The 19,158-nt window shown below is 41.3% G+C and overlaps 1 protein-coding gene across 1 annotated transcript in view; it reads right to left on the bottom strand.

Moving 5' to 3' along the window:
* Positions 1–346: 346 nt before the first annotated feature.
* The window catches only part of LOC135204665 (uncharacterized), a gene marked incomplete at its 5' end in the record, with an annotated part of 45,130 nt that continues 26,318 nt past the window's right edge, over positions 347–19,158 (bottom strand). Inside the window, 7 exon segments of the mRNA XM_064234818.1 lie at positions 347–2,527; positions 3,055–3,228; positions 3,350–3,576; positions 4,517–4,689; positions 12,658–12,775; positions 13,549–13,666; positions 13,908–14,190. Of these exon segments, the coding sequence (XP_064090888.1) occupies positions 1,420–2,527; positions 3,055–3,228; positions 3,350–3,576; positions 4,517–4,689; positions 12,658–12,775; positions 13,549–13,666; positions 13,908–14,190 (2,201 nt within the window).

Consider the following 19,158-nt stretch of genomic DNA (forward strand, 5'->3'; position numbering starts at 1 on the left):
CCCAAGAAGGAGAACCAGCCCTCCTAGAGCAGGAACTGTCTCCAAACAGAACCTAAAAATGATCTGAAAATTCAGGCAGCCTGAAATAGGAGGAACCAGCCCACTAGAGGGGGGGGTTTGCCAGCCCTCAATGTCAGCTCGTTAATTATGGAGCGTCCAGTTTTGTGACTAGTGAGGCCCTTGTCTGAAACAAAACTTCTACTGGCTCCTGCAAGTGGTAAACATTATTAGTGCCTGCTCTGTCTCTGGAATTCATGAATATATGCACTGTACGGGTGTCCATAGTTTTTCTCACATTAAAATCAAATTTTTGAACAAGATTACAATAATTGTAATAAAATAAAACTGTACATAAAATGTTTACTTGAAAAGATTCCATCACAATATCAATACAGTACATACAAATTATTCCTTAACAAGGTAAAGAATATGAATACAGTACTATTGTCAAAACCCTGTCTTCTCCATTTTTCTGTTCATTAAATATTGAATGATCCCATAACACAGATGACAAATGTAATTAGTCAACACATAATTAATCCAAAGTCTGCTCTCCTTAAAACACACTTTTGGGTTTCAACAGGAGAGTAACTCTTGACTCTGAGAATACATGCTAATCAAAGTAAACTCCAAATAAATGAAATGCATTTAAGAGAACCTATTGTCAATGATTTGTACAATATACAGTTATCGCATTTACAAAACTTGAATTAGAATAAAGAAATATACAAAGTATAATTAAAATTATACAGCACAACAATGTAATATGTCTCCTCAGAAATCCAACAATATATATGCAAATATATATATATATATATTTATACAAATTCCAGTTAATAAACAAAGCCTATAACTATGTAAGTGGAGAAAATGACAGTTTTGATCTGAAAGCCCTGACCTTTCAATTCTGGAATTCCCAGCTATGCTTTGTGTTCAAGGGTTAGTTTGGCTTTCTGCCAGTCTCTTTTTAGATAAAAACCTTTCCAATTTTTTAAATAAGAGGAAGAAATAAGAAAATTTGACTGCTCCCTAAAGTGGAAGACAAAACTGTACATGTCTTGACTAGCAATAATCAGCAGAAAAAAACCATCTTTCACTAATATTGGGCTTCATAATATCAAGGGGAAGTGGATTATTAGTATTTCACAATAACTAATACGAAATTTTCACGGATATAAAAAGTCCAAGTTGATAATATACTCTATAAATACAATGTAATGTATAATTAACATGGGAAGGCTGCTAAGAATGAAGCCTTAGACACACACTTCAAGGCACTAACTAGATTGCCTGCTCACGAGAATAAATCCCATCCGACAAGGTTCTAAACCTCCATTTCTCCCGTGCAAGCACTAGTGCTTCTTCACCTGACTGCAGCAGTGGAAATTTAAACTAGTAAATCACATCACAATAAGAGCGCTAATGATACTCATCCTCAGTGCTTTGTCTTGAAAAAGACATCTTAAAACTAAAGTTCTGACTGGCTAATGCAGCAGTTCTGAAAGCTACATCATTTAGAAACATGTCTTCAGTGACACCAAAGTCTGACAGTGAAAAGGTGGTGTTCTCAACTCCATTTTCACTTTTTGTGGCCTCTGTCGAGTCTTCCCTTTCCTTAACACTGGAAATGCCTTCCAGTGCTTTAGCGAGTTCATCTGATGAAACGGCTGTTTCTCCAACCTTTCCTTTGTTGGACTTCATGTTCATTTTTGCTGAAGGGTCCTCTGTTTCTTCAGGTTGCTTAGAATCCAAAGTACTAGATGAAAGTTCACTTTCATTTTCTGTTGGGCACATAAATGACTCGTGACACTCGACACCAACTTCTTCCAACCTCTCTGAACTACTGACTTCAGAAACTCCTAAGTAGTGAGAAGGGGCATCTTCAGTCCACGATCTCAGAAGTTCTGTAGTTTGCTCTTTGAAGACTGGCAAATTTTCCTCTTCATCAACACCAATATCCGCTTTTGCCAGCAAACTTGGATCTGAACCACGTGGAAGATTTTTTAGCATTTTTGATACTTTATTTAAATTCAGATCATCACAACTAGAAAGACCTATATATGAACTACTCTTCCCACCAATATGGTTTAATCCATTATCTAGTGAGAAACTAAATCCATTTGAATGGGCAAGTCTATCTTCTATGTTTTTCTCTGAATGGGTCGAGTCAACAATATTTGTGTGGACTTGGTCAACGAACACAAACTTTCCAGAACTCTCCTTCCCCTCTAAAGGTGCTACCTCTCGAACAAATAAGGATAACTTCGAGGGAGAAGCTTCACTCAGGGAATCTGTGTCACTGCTCGACTTCATAGCTTTCCAGGCAATGTCTTCGTGTTCTTCAATTTCCAACCTATTTATTTCTGTGACGGTGCCATGCTCTCCCAAATCAAGAACCTGCTGAGGGTTTCGTTTCTGTTGCAGAAGCGACGCTGGGGTACGAACTTCGTGTCCTACATAATCTCTGGATATCAGGGGAGGGACCAACACATCAGGCATCACTGCAACTGGCTGATTTCCAGCAGAGCTGAAGTGTAATTTTGTGAAAATGTTAATAAAAATTGAAACTGGAGAAAATATCTAAGTTAGGCTCTATATTACTTTACATCATAGCTGATTTACTGACCTTAAAAGTTAAAAAAACCTCTATCCAAACTTATTTAATATCAAACTTATGTTACATAACTATAGCCTAATGCTAATTAAATATAATCAAAAACTGAAAGTGGATGAGATGAAAATTAAGTGAAGATTTAAAATGAAATGTGAAACAAATTTATCTTCCCAACAACCTACTAGGATATTCTGAGTACCTGGATGTGCAAGGTAACCAAGTACTGATGCATCTAGATAACCGAGATGCTAACTCTACCCAAAGTGAGCTAAAGGGAATGACAAGTAATAAGCATTAAGCAAAGCAACTGGGGCTGAAGAGATACTGCAAAAGCACCTGGAATACCTTCTACAATGAGCAAAACATACTCTTATAATAACACCATCTATTGTCCTAAGATGTACTGGAATTCTTTTGAACAAGAAAAAACTTTACATTACCTGGCTTGAACCAGTCGTGAAACGAAGAAATTCAAGTTAGGCAACGTTGGTCGTAAGTTCTGAGTGAGGATGCCGCCATACCACCTCATTTGAGCAATGTTCTTGTTTAACAAGAAAACACCATAGTTGAAATGGAGCTTTTCCCTTTCCTTCCCACGAGAAAATAATGGAAATCTGAAAATCGAAATAAATTCCCAACTAACTGAAAAGATTCTAAGATTATTTAAGAGAATATTAAACAATTGGTTTATATACTTGAGTAACAAGAACCTTTCAAAGATTACACCATACTCACTCTCTCTCGGAATCTCGCAGCTGCAGAGATGTGGTGTCGGTAATGGTCGCCTGGGAGCCATACGGATTAATAGGATAGCGCAGGGGTACATTCAGAAACTGTGCCAGTATGTACAGAACATGGGCAACATACCCAAGGCCAACGCTTAATGTTACGTCTGATATATTTTCGTACTGCTCGGCATCGGGCAAGTGGACTCCACAGATGTGAAATTTGCCATTGCTATCCTGTTCAACAGAAGTTCAGTGAGTGATAGATAACATACACTTGTATTCTTACTATATAAATAAATCCCAATTAATTCAATATGAGACATGAATCATAATACACACTTACTATATATACCTGAAATGTGAAATACAGTATAATTCAAATATAAAAGTCTACAAACCATACTTTATAAACATAATAGCTATCCTTTAAGACAGAAATATTTATAAATCAAAACAGAGTAGGTATACATTAATTGTGAAAATACAGCCACTTTCTATACCAGCAGCTATTACTATCAATTAAGTAATTGCCATCTTACAAGAGTATGACATGCATACCCATTATATAAAACAAGAAACTATTTGTAGAATGGCCCTATGATAACCTTTCCAACCTTTTCAAGAGTGATGATGGATAGAACATTCTTCATTATGTTGCTATAGAAGATACTATAGATTCTGGAAACAGTGTTCTTATGCCTGTGCGGAACTAAGAAATAGATATACCTGTAGACATGTACTGTGCACAGCTTTAACTAATTTTATTGATGCTGCCATGTAGTGGTAGTTATATCCAAAAAACAAAAATATTTTTTTGAGGTTCAATACCAGAGAGCTTTTAGAAGTTTTGTTCCAGCTGTGACCAATGGTATGATCTTTGCCATATACACTGGTATAGACACTGGAACTTCAGACATTCAAACTGAGGGAAAATACATTTCCACTGAGCAGTAATTATTCACAAAGCCTCGCTTCATAGAATAAGTATTTTATTGCATTAGTTTTTTCTTTGTTATTTCACTTGCGTAGTTTATTTTTTATTGATATTTCTTTATCCACTTGATTTGTAGTATCCTGCTTTTCCAACTCTTGAACAAGCATGCTTCAAATTTATGTGATCAAAATACTAACACATGGATAAAGTGAAAAAAGAAGAAGCAAATTTTACACATACTTGATTTACAGGGTATATCAGTGGTAACTGTGAAAACAGTTGAATTCTCCAGTCCCTGAGACAGCTGCAAGAGTACCTGAGTTTTTCACCTTCACTGATAGATGCTTCTTGCAAACTTCTAAGATACTTTCTTTGACGATGGAGATCCTGATAACCTCCGAGGAGTTCTAAGCCTGAAAGAGGATATTTTGATGAAAAGGGGCCCATAAGAGTGAATACTACTTAAAATGAAAAGTTAATATCCTCAGTAAAATGAGAAAATTGTTAAAACAATGTAGTCAGTCTAGTGCTTAAAAACGTTAAAACTTTCTAAACCTTAAGAACTAAGAACATGAAACATGTTTAAACAATACAAAACACCCTTGTATGGATATGATGCTAGAACATTTTAAGATGATCATTCTAACCAAGAGTAGAACTATCACATTGACAACACCAACTTGAAAGGTGTCAGCAAATTGCAAGACCTACCTTTTGAGATTTAAGGTTTCAAATCTCATCATTAGATAAAAGTACAATCTTACAAAAACTTGTATAATAGCATGCTTAATATTTTTTGACAGCCCACAGTACATTAATCTTTACTTTGGAGAAGATAATAGACTAATTCCTTGAAGATTACTTTATTTCATTTGCCACTTTCTAAAACATCATTTATAGCCAACCACTTACCTCAGTGAAAGTTCTCCAAATGTCCTCTGCTAAAAACATGAAAACTGGAGGGTGACCTTTTGCTGTCAAGCAGCTCACTCACCTACAATACTTTGTGTGACCTCCCTGGATTTTTGGTGTTTTACAGCAGGTAAGTTACACTACTTCTTGGTTCAAAAAATGATATTGTTATGATACAATAAAGTTTGTTCATACTTACCTGGCAGATATATATATAGCTGTATTTTCTGAAGTCCGACAGAAATTCAAAAACTTCCGGCACACACAGTGGTCGGCCAGGTGGTTAGTACCCATTCCCGCCGCTGGGAGGCGGGTATCAGGAACCAGTCCCATTTTCTATTCATAATTTTTATTTCCACTGTCCCCTGAGGGGAGGTGGGTGGGTACTTAATTATATATATCTTGCCGGTAATATGAACAAACTTTATTGTATCATAACAATATCATTTTGTTCATGAAACTTACCTGTCAGATATATATATAGCTGAATCCCACCGTTGGAGGTGGGAAGGGACAGAATAGAAGGATTTTGGGAAACAAATGCATGCAGATGATTTACATCTTGGTTCCACCTGTTAGCATTGCTGGCTTCGTGGTTATTGCCACGTAAGTCTGCTTGTGCTACTAGAGTTGCCAGCGAGGTAGAGACCTATATAGCTGGTGCACTCCAGATGATCTGTCAACAGGGGCGAGACCACGACGTGACTAGACCATATTGACCATACCATGAGGGCTAAGAAGTAAAATAAATATATATATAAAAATATATATCACCACCTGACCAACCTAGCCAAAGTTAAGGTGTGTTAACTAAGGCTTAAGAGTTAAGAAGTCACCGTTGTCGGCGACTCAACTACTAAATTAAGAGCTCTTCCTAACCATTTTCTACAGGATAGGATGAGTGGTACTACTTGCCCCCAAGATTGTGTCTGCAGACACGTATGGCCCTAGCGAGCAGCAGATCTCATATGTCATCTTCACATCTCGCAGGGAGTGTGAATTGAACACAGAGTTGCTTCGCTAAAACATGGTACTCAGGATGTTGCTGAGTGCCATGCTCTGTTGAAATGCTTCCGAGGCCGCGCCCTCACCTCGTGAGCATTCAAATCAAAAGATTTCAAATCTTTGTGCCAACACAATGAAGGAGCTTTTTTGAAAGAACTCCTTAACAATAAAGCCAGGGTGTTCTTCGATATGGGCAAGTCTGGTCTTTTCGGAACACTGCAGATTGTCCGTACGACTTCGACTTTCTTGAGTTTTATGTAGATAAAACTTGAGAGACCTGACAGGGCACAGGACTCTCTCTGGCTCCTGCCCAATAACTTGTGCCATCCTTGATTCCAAGCTCCTGGCCCAAGAACAAGACGGGTTTCCATTCTTAGGCCACAACGGAAGGCTTAGAGAACGCACCCCTTGTGTTCTCTAATGCCAAAACTTCTGACGATGGCTGAAAACCTCACTAACCCTCTTTGTCGTATCTAGGGTGGTTAGAAAAGGGCCTTCCTGATCACGTGCAAGAAGTTAACAGGTAGGAGATGTTCGAATGCTTTGACATCAAGAACTTCAGACTATGTCTAAGTTCCATATTGAAAGCTTCGATCTGGACATGCACAGTCAGTCAGTCTGTACTAAAGTCAGGTGACCGACCAGTTGACCAGTCAGACGCATCAAGGACAGCAAGGCTGTACCCTGAAGACCATAAGGCACTATTCTTCGCTGAAGGATGAGTGTCTGGACTGCCTGGGCGATTCAAGCTAAGCAAACCTTGTGGTATGAACGCAACCCAACGTCGTTAGTGAATCAACTCCTGAGCCACTCCTGACTCGAGCTTCTGGTGCCAGGAGAAAGGAGCGAGGAGCAAAAAGGCGATTCAGTCCCGAAGGACGAATGCCTGACAGTCCAACCTGGTCTCATGTTAAACGATCATCGGGGGTGTGTAAACGCAACCGACTTCGTCAACAAGAAACTCAGGGCTACTATGTGTCTCCTGATCTCGCACGAGTGTCTGACTCCGAGAAAACAAACAGGTGAGACAAAAAGTAGATGGTGAGCGAGTTTCGAGATTCCACAGAACTCAAAGATCGTGAAGGGCTTTGTTGTTTGACAGAAGCAAATCTCTGAGCCCAAAGGCCGTCAACAACATATTTGCGTATTCTTTAATAGTTGTGACTGCCAGCTTATCCCATTCTTCAAATGGAAAGGGAAGACGGCAATCTTATGCTGTCAACATCTCGATAGTCTGAACGTAGTCAGACTCAGAGCGGAGAGGTTATAGGTACCTTTCGTGTTAAAGTAGACCGACTCTCTCGGAAAAGTCCTTGGAAGGACGTGACCTCTGTGAATCTAGGATCTTGAAGGCCAACATGGGGCGATTAGCGTCATTGTCGCTCCCTGTGATGGTATAAATCATCATATTACTTTCCTAAGCGTTTGAAAAAGGAAAAAAGAGCTAAACATCCATCCCTGTTCAATATCATAGCGAAGAGATGTATGAAAGGACGTCCCTAAAGTCTCCATAACTCTCAACATACTTTTAAAGAAAGATTCCACTCGGAAGTCAGTAGTTGCTGCCGTCGATCGAGACGATTCGTACGGACTTTTGCAATCCTGTAACGAACCTCTAGAGGATCGTTACATTCTACGTCTGTTGTTATAATAGGCTCTTTCTCGTAAACCCGAACAGGGACCGAGAGAAGATACTTCCTAAGATATGAGAGAGCTGTGGAAGATCAGAGTTGATATGGACCACTGGTTCCAAAAACTCGTTTCCAGGACTGGAGGGACGACAGAATTGCTTCCACTTCTTTCAGATTATGATCCAGGACATCTGAAACCCTCTCCAGATGTCCGGCACCTTCTTTCTATCACCTCAAGTGATACTTAACGCACCGAGAGATGTTCAGAATCATTCCTAGATCTTTAATAAAATTTCAGTTTCCCGGTAGGAAAAAACTGTAGAGGTCTGAATTGCAGTCTATTCAGGGAAACAAACAAACTTTAGGAGGAAGGAAATGGTCCCCAGCAAGCTCATCCATTCCCTCACACAGTATGTTTACTTCCCTAAAAAGGCTGCGCTTTGCCTAAGCAGGAGAGCATATAATAGTGAAATGTTGCGGTAGACTCGTAGTCCTATACCGTGCGGTAACGAGCACCGAAAGGAGTAAGCGATATCTCTGAGAACATAGTAAGGCAAAACGAATGCAATGTTTATTCATTCATGTAAGAAATCCCCTCAATCTTAGGCTAAAGTCCGTGATTGTAGGGCAGAGATACAGTTAGTCAGTCAATCCCGCAGGAGAGAGAGAGACGTAACTGCCAGCACAGAGATACGGTTAGTCAGTCAATCCCGCAGGAGAGAGAGACGTAACCTACAGCGCATGACAGCGAACGAGCTGGTACTGCTCGTTTGGACTGGCGGAGAGGACAGTGACAGCAGCAGCTTACGATCGTCGTCTCTTAACTTTATGCCTGGGTTGCCAGCTACCCTATTCTACGAAGAAATAGGTCCGTAATTTTTAGCATAAAGAGACTCTCAAGCTGGTATATTTAAGCGAAACAGAAAACGCTAAATATATAGATGCGTTTGTGTCGTCATAACACTACCATACAACGGTAAAAGATAAATCGGAAACTCCTGGAAGGCTGCAGGGAGTAACGATTAAATGTCCTTAAATTAATAGACAATAGACCTCTCGGTTGCCATCCGAAGAGGTAACTACAGCAAGCGTATATGACTTGAGCCAACCAGTAGTAAAATAACGCAAGGCAAAATATGATATTATATTGCAATAAAGTTTTTTCATACTTACCTGGCAGACATATATACTATAGCTGAATTCGGAAATACAGCTACATACATATCTGACAGGCAAGTTTCATAAACAAAACTCAAGAGAATTGAAGCGGACAGCTCAAGCTTCTTATGTTATTGGACATAAGCGTTCATTGACGTAGTCTACAAGTCTATTTCTTGTACGAGTCTGCGAATGATGAATGAGAGCTCTTCCGAATCTTGTCAATAAGAGCTTATCCGCTTACGCAATATAAAGTTAATGAGAAGTTTGTCAATGAGAACTAACCCATTTACGGGACAAAGAGATAATTTGTCAATGAGGGGATACCCACTTACTTGACAAAACGATAGTATATTGTCAATGGGGGAAATTCACTGAATTGACAAAACGTAATCCAGGAAGTCGAGCATTTTATTTCCGATTCCCGTCTCAAACGAGGAAGGGGCAAGAATCCTGTTAAGAGACGGCTTACGACAGGTAGAACGACGATGTTCAATTCGGCAGCGTAAGTCCCGACTAGGAACTAACAAAATCTATCATCTGAAAAGCCCTTTCAGATGGGCTAAAAAGCTTGCAAAATTATCCTGGGAGGAAGAAACTCTCCAACCAGCTTCCTCTCCCGTATCAAAATTTATTGGCAGTATGGCAAAGGAAGTCCTGTCTTGCGCTTTCCTCCTTTTGATGAGTGCCTTTGCAAGAATCCTACTGAACGTTGCCGAGAGTCCTGACGTGCAGGACGTCGAGCTTTTACATAACCCATAGCTGCCTTACCGCAAAGTCTTGACTGCGGTAGAGCAAAAGAGATCTTTCCTTGAGCTTTCCATAACTCCATCCAATCCTGGACTTTACGAAAAGCAATATTACTGACAAAGACCTCTATAATTCACGAAACCCGTGGTCTTGCTGGGTTTCGAAAACGAAGTTGCCTTTTCACTTAAGCTTCCTCCGAAGCACTGCTTACTTCACATTCTTCGCAGGCGATGTAGAAGGGATCACCGAAGTTAGGTAAAAAATAAACTTTAGGCCCAAATCAGCTTGAAGACTTCAACAGAAACGTTCAGCCAGGCGACACACCTGGCGTGCGCGCTCGGCGCCCACTGACTAGCAGCGAGCACAGCTTCCCGGGTCGTCCATTGGCGAGCAGGCGAGACACCTCTCGGCGCGCCCGCATCGGCGTCCACTGGCGAGCAGCGAGCACTCTCGCGCGCCGCTCGCGCTCGGTATCCACTGGCGTTGCGCTCGGGCCTCGCGTCTACTGGTGCGCGCTTGGCGTGCACCCGCGCGCGCGCCTGGCGTCCATCCGAACGTCCCGTCCAAGCCGAGCGTCAAAAAAAAAGCGTGCAGAAAAGCGTCACGCTCCTGACAGGCGTCAATGCAAGCGAAACTGCCTTCAGGGAAGAGCATTAGACATCTCGGAGAAAACCGACTGCACGAAGCAGTCTCAGGTGAAGGGTTGATCGTGTGAGAATACGCGGGGCGAGGGAACGCCTTCTTATTCTCACAGCAACAAAGCTAGGACGTCCGCGCTCAAAAGCGTCCCTGCTAATATGACTTGCTTTCCCTTTTCTCGGTGGAAAGACGTACACGAGTTCAGGCGACGTTCGCCTTCTTACTTCTCACTGCAACGCATGACGAGAGAGAGAGAGAGGACGTGACACGTCCTCTTCTATAAAGCTTCTATTTAGAGGGCGCGAGTCCTTCCGAAAGCTCCAAACCCTGCGCAGGGAGGACGCTTCGGAGGACGAGAAGCAATCCTTCAGGATTCGTGCACGCACTTTGGCAGCCTGGGAGTAACTTCAGGTCTGCCGAAGGCACGTCAGATCGGTGGGAGTTCCTCGTAACCCTCCTTCGGCTTTCGACATGCTCTCTCCCTGTTCCTGGGAGTCAAGCAGAGGTCCCGGCCTAGAGGCGAAATAAGGCCGATCTGACGCACCCTCCACTACACAAGGGGCACTGTCACTGCACTTAGCCACTTCACTTTTGCTCTCCAAAGCCAGCACTTTCGATTCTAAGTTACGAATCGATAGAGTATCAGAGAAAGGTCAATACCCTCTACAGAAACTGTTTAGGGCCCGAAGGCAACATTACAGGGTTAGGAGTAACAACTACAGAAGTAGCACTTTTCACCACAATGATAGGAGAGCGAGCACCTTAGATTCCAAGATACAGATGGAATCTATAACGTAAAGGGCATTACCTCACGAGACATATTTATAGCCCGTAGGCCATACTACAGGGTTAGGCAAAATAGTCTACAGGTAGGTTAGCCTACCCTGACTTTGTTTACTGATTAATTGCGTACATATGAATCATACGTCTTCCTTATGGAATTAGACAAAGTCTCACACTCCTTACATGACAAATCTCAACAAAGAAGCAAGACACATAGCCCTCGTGCATATCGAGTGCGGAACTACCGAAGCTTTCGGTAGCCACACCCTATCTTAGCAGACAACACCCTCTGAAACTAGCCTAACTAGATTCAGATATACAAAAATGAATCATATTCAAAACAATTTAAGATAGCGTATGCCTAGCCACAAATCCAAGTCAATAAATCAAAAGACAATTAGGATATTTAGCGGCCATGAAGTTTCCAAAATCCTAAGACGGAGGTACTGAAAACAGGTGTTTCCAGCACCGGCGACAGAAAAATTATGAATAGAAAATGGGACTGGTTCCTGATACCCGCCTCCCAGCGGCGGGAATGGGTACTAACCACCTGGCCGACCACTGTGTGTGCCGGAAGTTTTTGAATTTCTGTCGGACTTCAGAAAATACAGCTATATATATATCTGACAGGTAAGTTTCATGAACAAAATAAGTTCTTAACACACAAATATAGAAACATGCTTCTGCCAGTAGCATTTCATCTAATAACTAGTCAGACTAATAATATAACCAATTTTCCATTTTAATATGACTGAAATACATATCCCTTTACCAGTATCTATTAAAATCTATTTGTTAGAACTTGTTTCTTTCAGCATAGCCTTGACTTGCATTTGCATAAGCTTAAGATAATCGAAGAACATTCCCCTTTTTGGTAAACTCTGCACATTTTTTAAGGCTGTATGAGCTAAGGGTAGTTGTTACCAATTCCACTTGCTGAACAGGCTGACTCACCTGTCTTACCTTACCATTCATGTTATATCTGCCAATACATTCCCAGTCTATTTGTATAAAGGACCAATTCATCTGTATGGGCTCCATATTCCACGGAGTACAACACATCTGAGGATAATCATACATTTCTCCTCTAGGTTTGAAGAGGTATTCTTGGTCTGCCAAATGCATTTCTTTAAGAAGTGTTTCCCTATTGACAGCAAAATTACTGCAGCTATTTTCTGAAGCTTTTGATTTTCCCCATCTCATGTTATCAGAAGGTTCTTCGTATCTCTTTGATGAAGCTGATTTTTTTTGCCTATGATCTTCCTCTGCCCAAGAAGTTGGACCTCTTATCATGTAAGACTAGTAAGTGTTTTTTTTATCCAGACATTAGCCAAAGGATGCTTTTCAAGAAATCTGATTTATCTATTTTCACCTTGTTTTCTACACATAAGATAACTTGAAGGGCATATTACCTTTGTCAAAAAACCAGCATGCCTAATTTTAGAGCTTACAACACGATCAAGAATACATACGAGATACAAAGTAAACAGTTCTGGCCCAAACCTTTCTCTTGGTTCTGGTTCTCAAGGTTGTCAGCAGACAATTTAAGGGCTCTGAGCTGGTCGATTTCAATCTCTAGCTGCTCTCGAAGCAGCGCCACCTTTACTCTGCAGTCTTCAACCTATGGAATTGAAAAACAAAGTCATCCCTACTGTGTATTAAAAGTTACTTAAAACAAAGCATAACTTCTGGTTTGATAAAATTCTACGAAACTTCCTTCCCCTACTTCTGGAAAATCACAAAAATATACATAATTGAGGTCCAGAACATCAAAATGGATTTCACTATTATTTTGAAGAGGTCTTATGTAATTTTCTATAAGTTCACTGTATATTCTTGAAAGTAATTTTTCCTAAGAGAGGTTGTAAACAAGGAAAGAGAAGATAATTTCTCAAGGCGAAATGTAATGGCTTTTTAGATCTTTTGAGTAATATCCCTGATAACCCTGAGAAAATGAGGCACCAATGAAACAACCAAATAATAAATAGCCAAACATACAGCTCTTAAAATACAGGTTCTGCTTTCTATTCCTCAGAGGAATTTAAGGTACAAGAAAGACTTAAAACTTGGTATCAGATTAAAAACATGAGACGGCATAAGTACTCAAAAGAACATAGTGCCATAAGTATATATGTATACAGAAGGTATTTTAAGTGATGAATTAGTTAGAACTAATGATATAGTGCATAAAATTGGTTTGTGAAGAGAACTTATTACTGATCAAATCCTCACAAAACAAAAACAAAAAAAAAAACTCTCATAGGCCTTAACCAAACAACTTTTCCTCATGAAATTTGGGTATCCAAGCACAAGGAGATGAAAATAAGGAAAAAGTTTCAACTTTATCACAAAACCTTTAAAGCATCGAAAACGATGTAAAACCCGACTGCTTACCTTTGTTGCTAGTTGAGACGTTCGGGAATTTCGAGTGACTCCATGATGCTCTAGCACACTATGAGTCTCTTGACATCTAATCTCCTGCTGCCTTTGAGCTCGTTTTGTACTATGTAGCCTGTAAGCATCAATTATAAAAAGTTACACAGGTATGAAACAATAAAAAAAATGTACACTTGTTAAGTTTGGAAAGGATGCTTAAAAAAACACTTTTCAAATTTCCCCATGACAACATATACTTCCCAAGTATCAAAAATTTCTAATTAATCACACTGCACTTCATAGCAAAAGAAGATAATTCTATACATTACTTTAACAGATAGTACTTAAGACTTAGTAACACAATATTCTACACCAACCTTGACAAGGAGTTAACTGTGTAGCTTCGTTTAGTTTCTGACAGTGGTAAGGAATAACCAAAATGAAGTGGTCGTAAATTCTCAGTACTAGAATGAGAACAGCATCCTGGCGCTGTGTAAAAAGCATTCCGGAGCTTCAAAATCAGAGTATTTGGCTCATAGTTTTCAGAGGTGTACGGCATCACAGAGCCAATGGGAATAAGGCCACTAAAGTGTACACCCCAACTGGTGATCACTACTGGTACTCCTTCTCTTGGCTTAAACCACAGTCGAATCAGAATACCTGGAAGAATCCACCGGTTATACCAGTTATTCAAGAACATCTGCAGATAGCTCATTTTAAAACTGAACATACATGAGAACTACTGTGTTAGTTTACATATCAAATACTAAACAATTAGTTGATTATGCCCTGGGCATCTGATCAATGCTAAGTTTATAACTGAACAGATATTAATATTAGCTCTTATATCTAATAACAAATCATGAAGTAACTAATATGATATTGTTAGAATACAATAAAGTTTTGTACATACTTACCCGGCAGATATATACTTAGCTTATGTCTCTGACGTCCGACAGAAATTCGAATTTCGCGGCACACGCTGCAGGTAGGTCAGGTGATCTACCCCCGCTGCGTGGGTGGCAGGAATAGGAACCATTCCCGTTCTAGAACCAGATTTTCTCTTCCACCTGTCTCCTGAGGGGAGGCTGGGTGGGCCATTCATCGTATATATCTGCCGGGTAAGTATGTACAAAACTTTATTGTATTCTAACAATATCATTTTTGTACATGCAACTTCCCCGGCAGATATATACTTAGCTGATTGACACCCTTGGTGGTGGGTAAGAGACAACTATTTACTGAATAGACAAGTAAACAACATACCGTTGTAAGGTAATAAATTAAATAAAAACCTTGGTTCCTACTTGTTCAGGCGGAAGATTCCATGGCTAATGCCTAGGAATCTGCTTCGCCTCAAGAGCCTCAACGAGGATGTGACCTATGGCTAAGAGTTCTTGTGGGTCTGTCGATGGGGTCTTATCCATTTACTCGACAGAGCCTCTTACATGACAATATGCCTATGCCTAGTGGCATAATTAAGGAGCACAACACCGATCCCGATCACCTGATCCTAACACGAGGGTTAGTGCTTAAGTTGAAAAGAGTTATCCCCAAACTCCTTTCAAACAACCCAAAGAAAAAACACGACGTTAAATAAAATTTAACTCACTAGTTAAGGATCAGTATCGGCTCCCTATCCCAGCAATGTATCCGCACCGACACGTATCAACCAAGAGAGAAGGATCTCTCGTAGGTTATCTTGACATCCTTCGGATATGGGAAGTCAACACAGAGTTGCATCTCCCATATGTGACAGCTAATATGTCCTTATGACATATTGTTAAGGAAAGAACAAGAGTTCGGAAAAGCTCGCACTTCATGCGCTTTTAATTCCCAGCTGTTTGAAGGAATCATCAATGCACTTGTCAAGTGCTTAGGAGATCACATTGTCTCAAAGAAGGCCAGGGCATTCTTTGATATAGATCTCTTCTGGGTGAAGCCTGGAGCCTGGCATGCACTTCGTGCCTGGCAGGCGCCTAGCACCTGTCTAGCGCCTCGCGCCTGGCTGGAGCCTTGCGCCTGAATGGCGCCTCGCGCCTGGCTGGCGCCTGATTGGCTCCTCCCTCCTGGCTAGCGCCTCGCGCCTGGCTGGAGCCTTGCGTCTGGCTGGCGCCTTGCGCCTGGAGCCTGGCAGAAGACTTCATGATTACTGTCTATGAGTCTGCATGCCTCAAGAGTTTCAGCGAGGTAGGGACCTATGACTGACAAACCCTTCTGGATCATGTCAATGGGGGCTAGCCCGCTTACACGACAGAGCCTTCTCGGATCGTGCCAATGGGGGCTGACCCACTTACATGGCAGAGCCTTACCTGTATCATATCAATGGGGACTAGCCCTCTTACATGACAGAGCTTTAGGTTTCTCTTTACTGGAAGGAGCCTTGCGCCTGGAAGGATCCTCAATCCTGACTAGAGCCTAGCCTTGAAGGAGCCTGGCACCTGGATGGCGCCTGGCTGGCTTCTAGAGCCTGGCTGGCTCCTAGAGCCTAGCTGGTGCCTCGCGCCTGGCTTGGCTCCTCCACACTTGCTGGAGCTTTGAGCTTGGAAGAGTCTCTAGGCTGTCTGGCGGTGTCCACATCGGACACTCTTATATCTGTCCGATTTGTTCGCCTCTGGCGCATTTGCGCCACGTTGGAGGCCCGCTCCTTCTCAGTATCCGACCATGACAGAGTTCCTTGGAACTGTCCGCCTCTGGCGTTTTTCGCCTGTATTGGCATTTGGCGCCTGGCTGGCGCTACATTGTCCGAGAGTCCTGAACAACCACATAGTCTATCAGGAGACTGGAGAAGGATGGAAGAAATTCTTCCCCTTTGAGCTTTTGGCCCCTGGCAAGGGGAGGTGATTGTAGTCAGCTACATCCAGTAGACGACAGGATATCTAACAATACGAGAGAGAAGAGTCTTCCTCCGAGGAGGATCCTTCGTGAATACTTCCTTTGCTAACGAGATCTCTTCTTACATGTTGATGAGGTTCCTCGTTGCAGAATCTTCCCTATCCTTGACCCGAAGGAAGGGAAGGAGTCTGGAAGTCGAAAGGAGACTCCGAGCTGAAATTGGGCGGAACCCTGATTTCTAGCTCTTATTGTATCCTTCTGAATACCTTCTGGAAGCATTTCGAGCCCTCATCGCACCCCGAAGACTCTGTAGGCAAACGTTTAAACCATCTCTTCTTCTGTAGATGAAAATGTAAGTACCCTGCCTGGGCAACGAAACTTCTATCTGAAAGCGTTGCGTCAGGAATAGAGGGTTTTAGTTCTTTTGCCAGACCTACTATGCTGGCAAGAACCCATTGCCGAGTCTCCATTGAATCTGATGCGAGATTCCAATGCACAAAAAATTCACTTGTCTTCTTGGGGTCAGTTTAGGGCTAAGAGAAACAAAGAATTCCTTCATAAACTTTCTCAAAGAAGTTTGATGAGGAGTAGTTCCATTTTGTCGGAACACGGAATCTGTGGCCACAAAAAGATCCCATTCGAAGTACATGATATCCTACTCTTGTCGTATTGCGGTATCGTATAAGATCCCGAAGATCTTAATCCTATGTTATCTCTAATTCCCCTTGTAGAGACAGAGTATAGCCTTTTACTGCGTTCTTTGATAGCAGATATATACCTAGGTGATTCTTCCCTCTGAAAGTGAAGAAAGAACCTCGCTATGCGGTTCACAGAGGTATCGGAAGAGGACAGTTTCCTCATTCCATCTAGCACGATCTGCAGCAATTCTATGTCTTAGCCATGACTATTGTCATTTACCTTGAAAAATCCTCTCATTCATGTCCACTTCTGGTCAGTCTGCACGCGGACAGATTCAGAGTGGAGAGGTTTTTCAGGTCTATTTATAATAGATTCTGATAGAATATCCAGATACTCTTGGAAAAGCCTTACGAAACATGCTGTGAGAAGAACGTGACTTCTGTGAATCCAACCTCTCTAAGGCCAAAATGAGGCATTCATCCTCTCTTCCTTTGACGCCCATTTATCTTAATATCTGTTAAGAATTTATAACTAGGGGAAAAAAAGACTAAAGTTTATTCCCCTTCTTTAAATTAAAGATGTCGTATATTGCTACCTCTCTTGGTTCGAGGAAAAGGAAGCAGTCTATAGGAAGCCTGTTCGTCTTCTACCTTGCGAAGAGATCTATGAAGAAGACTTTTCCGCAGGTTCTCAAAACTCTTTTCAATAAATGTTTAGACATACGTTAACAGTTATTATCTTTCGATCGAGAAGGTTCTCACGGACATGCAAAATCTTGCATCGAACCTCTTAAGGATCGTTACGTTCCGTGTCTGTTCCCAAATAGGTTCTCTTTTGTTAACGCGAACAGGGGCGAAAAAAGAGATTCTCGATGCTCTTTGCGATATGAGAGAGTCGTGGAATTGGCCTAAGTGATTAAAATAAATCATTTCATCATTCCTTGTAAGCGACCCCTTTCCGATTAAATGGGTAACGAAATCAGGAACGAATCTTGCCGTTACCGAGCCTCCGAGAGGCTACTGGTTTGTTTGTTTGTTTGTATGGTGTTTTTACGTGACTTCCGAACCACGTCGAGAGTGAACTTCTATCACCAGAAATCCACATCTCTCACTCCTCAATGGAATGGCCGAGAATCGAACCCGCGACCACCGAGGTGAGAAGCAAACACCCAACCAACCACTACTGGACTCTTAGGTTAATAACTCGCTAAAACGAGAAAATATCTTGGATGGTGCTTCTGGCGCATTGCGCCAGGCTGGCGCTTCCTTCTAGTTCTTTTAAGGTTATGTGCCAGAACATCTGTGTCTTTATGGTACCCGACATCCTTCACGTGTTAATTCCGTTCTTAGTAGGAAAAAACTTTTATATACGTAGTATAGTCCATTCAGGGAAACAACTTCTGCCACTAAGAGAATGTTTCCCATCCGACTCACCCATCTTCTCTTGAGCAATATCCGATTCTAAAAAGGTTGTGTGCGTTTCTCGAAAGGATGAGAGAATTATATTATATCGTGCTCTGCCGTATTAGAATCCTTTATAATACTGTCACATTGTGGTAAACAGCATTAATCTAGGAAACCTTTGTAAGGATACTAGAATCTGTAGTTAACCTCGGTATGTGCATAAGACTTGACCATACCGTAGTCTTAAAGTGAATTCTCTTCTACTACATTCATCTTCTCACTAAGCATGTACTCTAATAAGCCATGCTTTCGTAAGCATGAGAGCATCATATAATATAGTTTCGCTGCGTTAGAATCCTTTAATAATGTTACCTACGGTAAACAGCATTGAAATGTTGTAATATCTTTTATTGAAAACTTCTTAGCAAAAGGCAGACAATATTTTATTTATGTTTGCTTAACTATCCCCTCAATCCGAGGCTAAAACCGCGATTGTAGGGGAGAGACACGTTTAGTTATTCCATCCCGCAGGAGAGAGACATGTAACCAACCACTCATGACCGACACCTACATGTTACTGCGTTGGTCTCTAAGGCGCGATAGCAGTCTCCGTTAGCCGTCTGGCCTTACTCTTCCAGAGTTACCAGCTACTCCATTAAATAAAGGAATCTTATAAAATTATTATCGAACTTCAGGAAGTTCTTATTAATGCATATTTAAGCGAAACAAGACTTCGATAAATCTAGAAGCT

Source organism: Macrobrachium nipponense, chromosome 24 (genome assembly GCF_015104395.2).
Source record: "Macrobrachium nipponense isolate FS-2020 chromosome 24, ASM1510439v2, whole genome shotgun sequence".
Classification (NCBI taxonomy): domain Eukaryota; kingdom Metazoa; phylum Arthropoda; class Malacostraca; order Decapoda; family Palaemonidae; genus Macrobrachium; species Macrobrachium nipponense.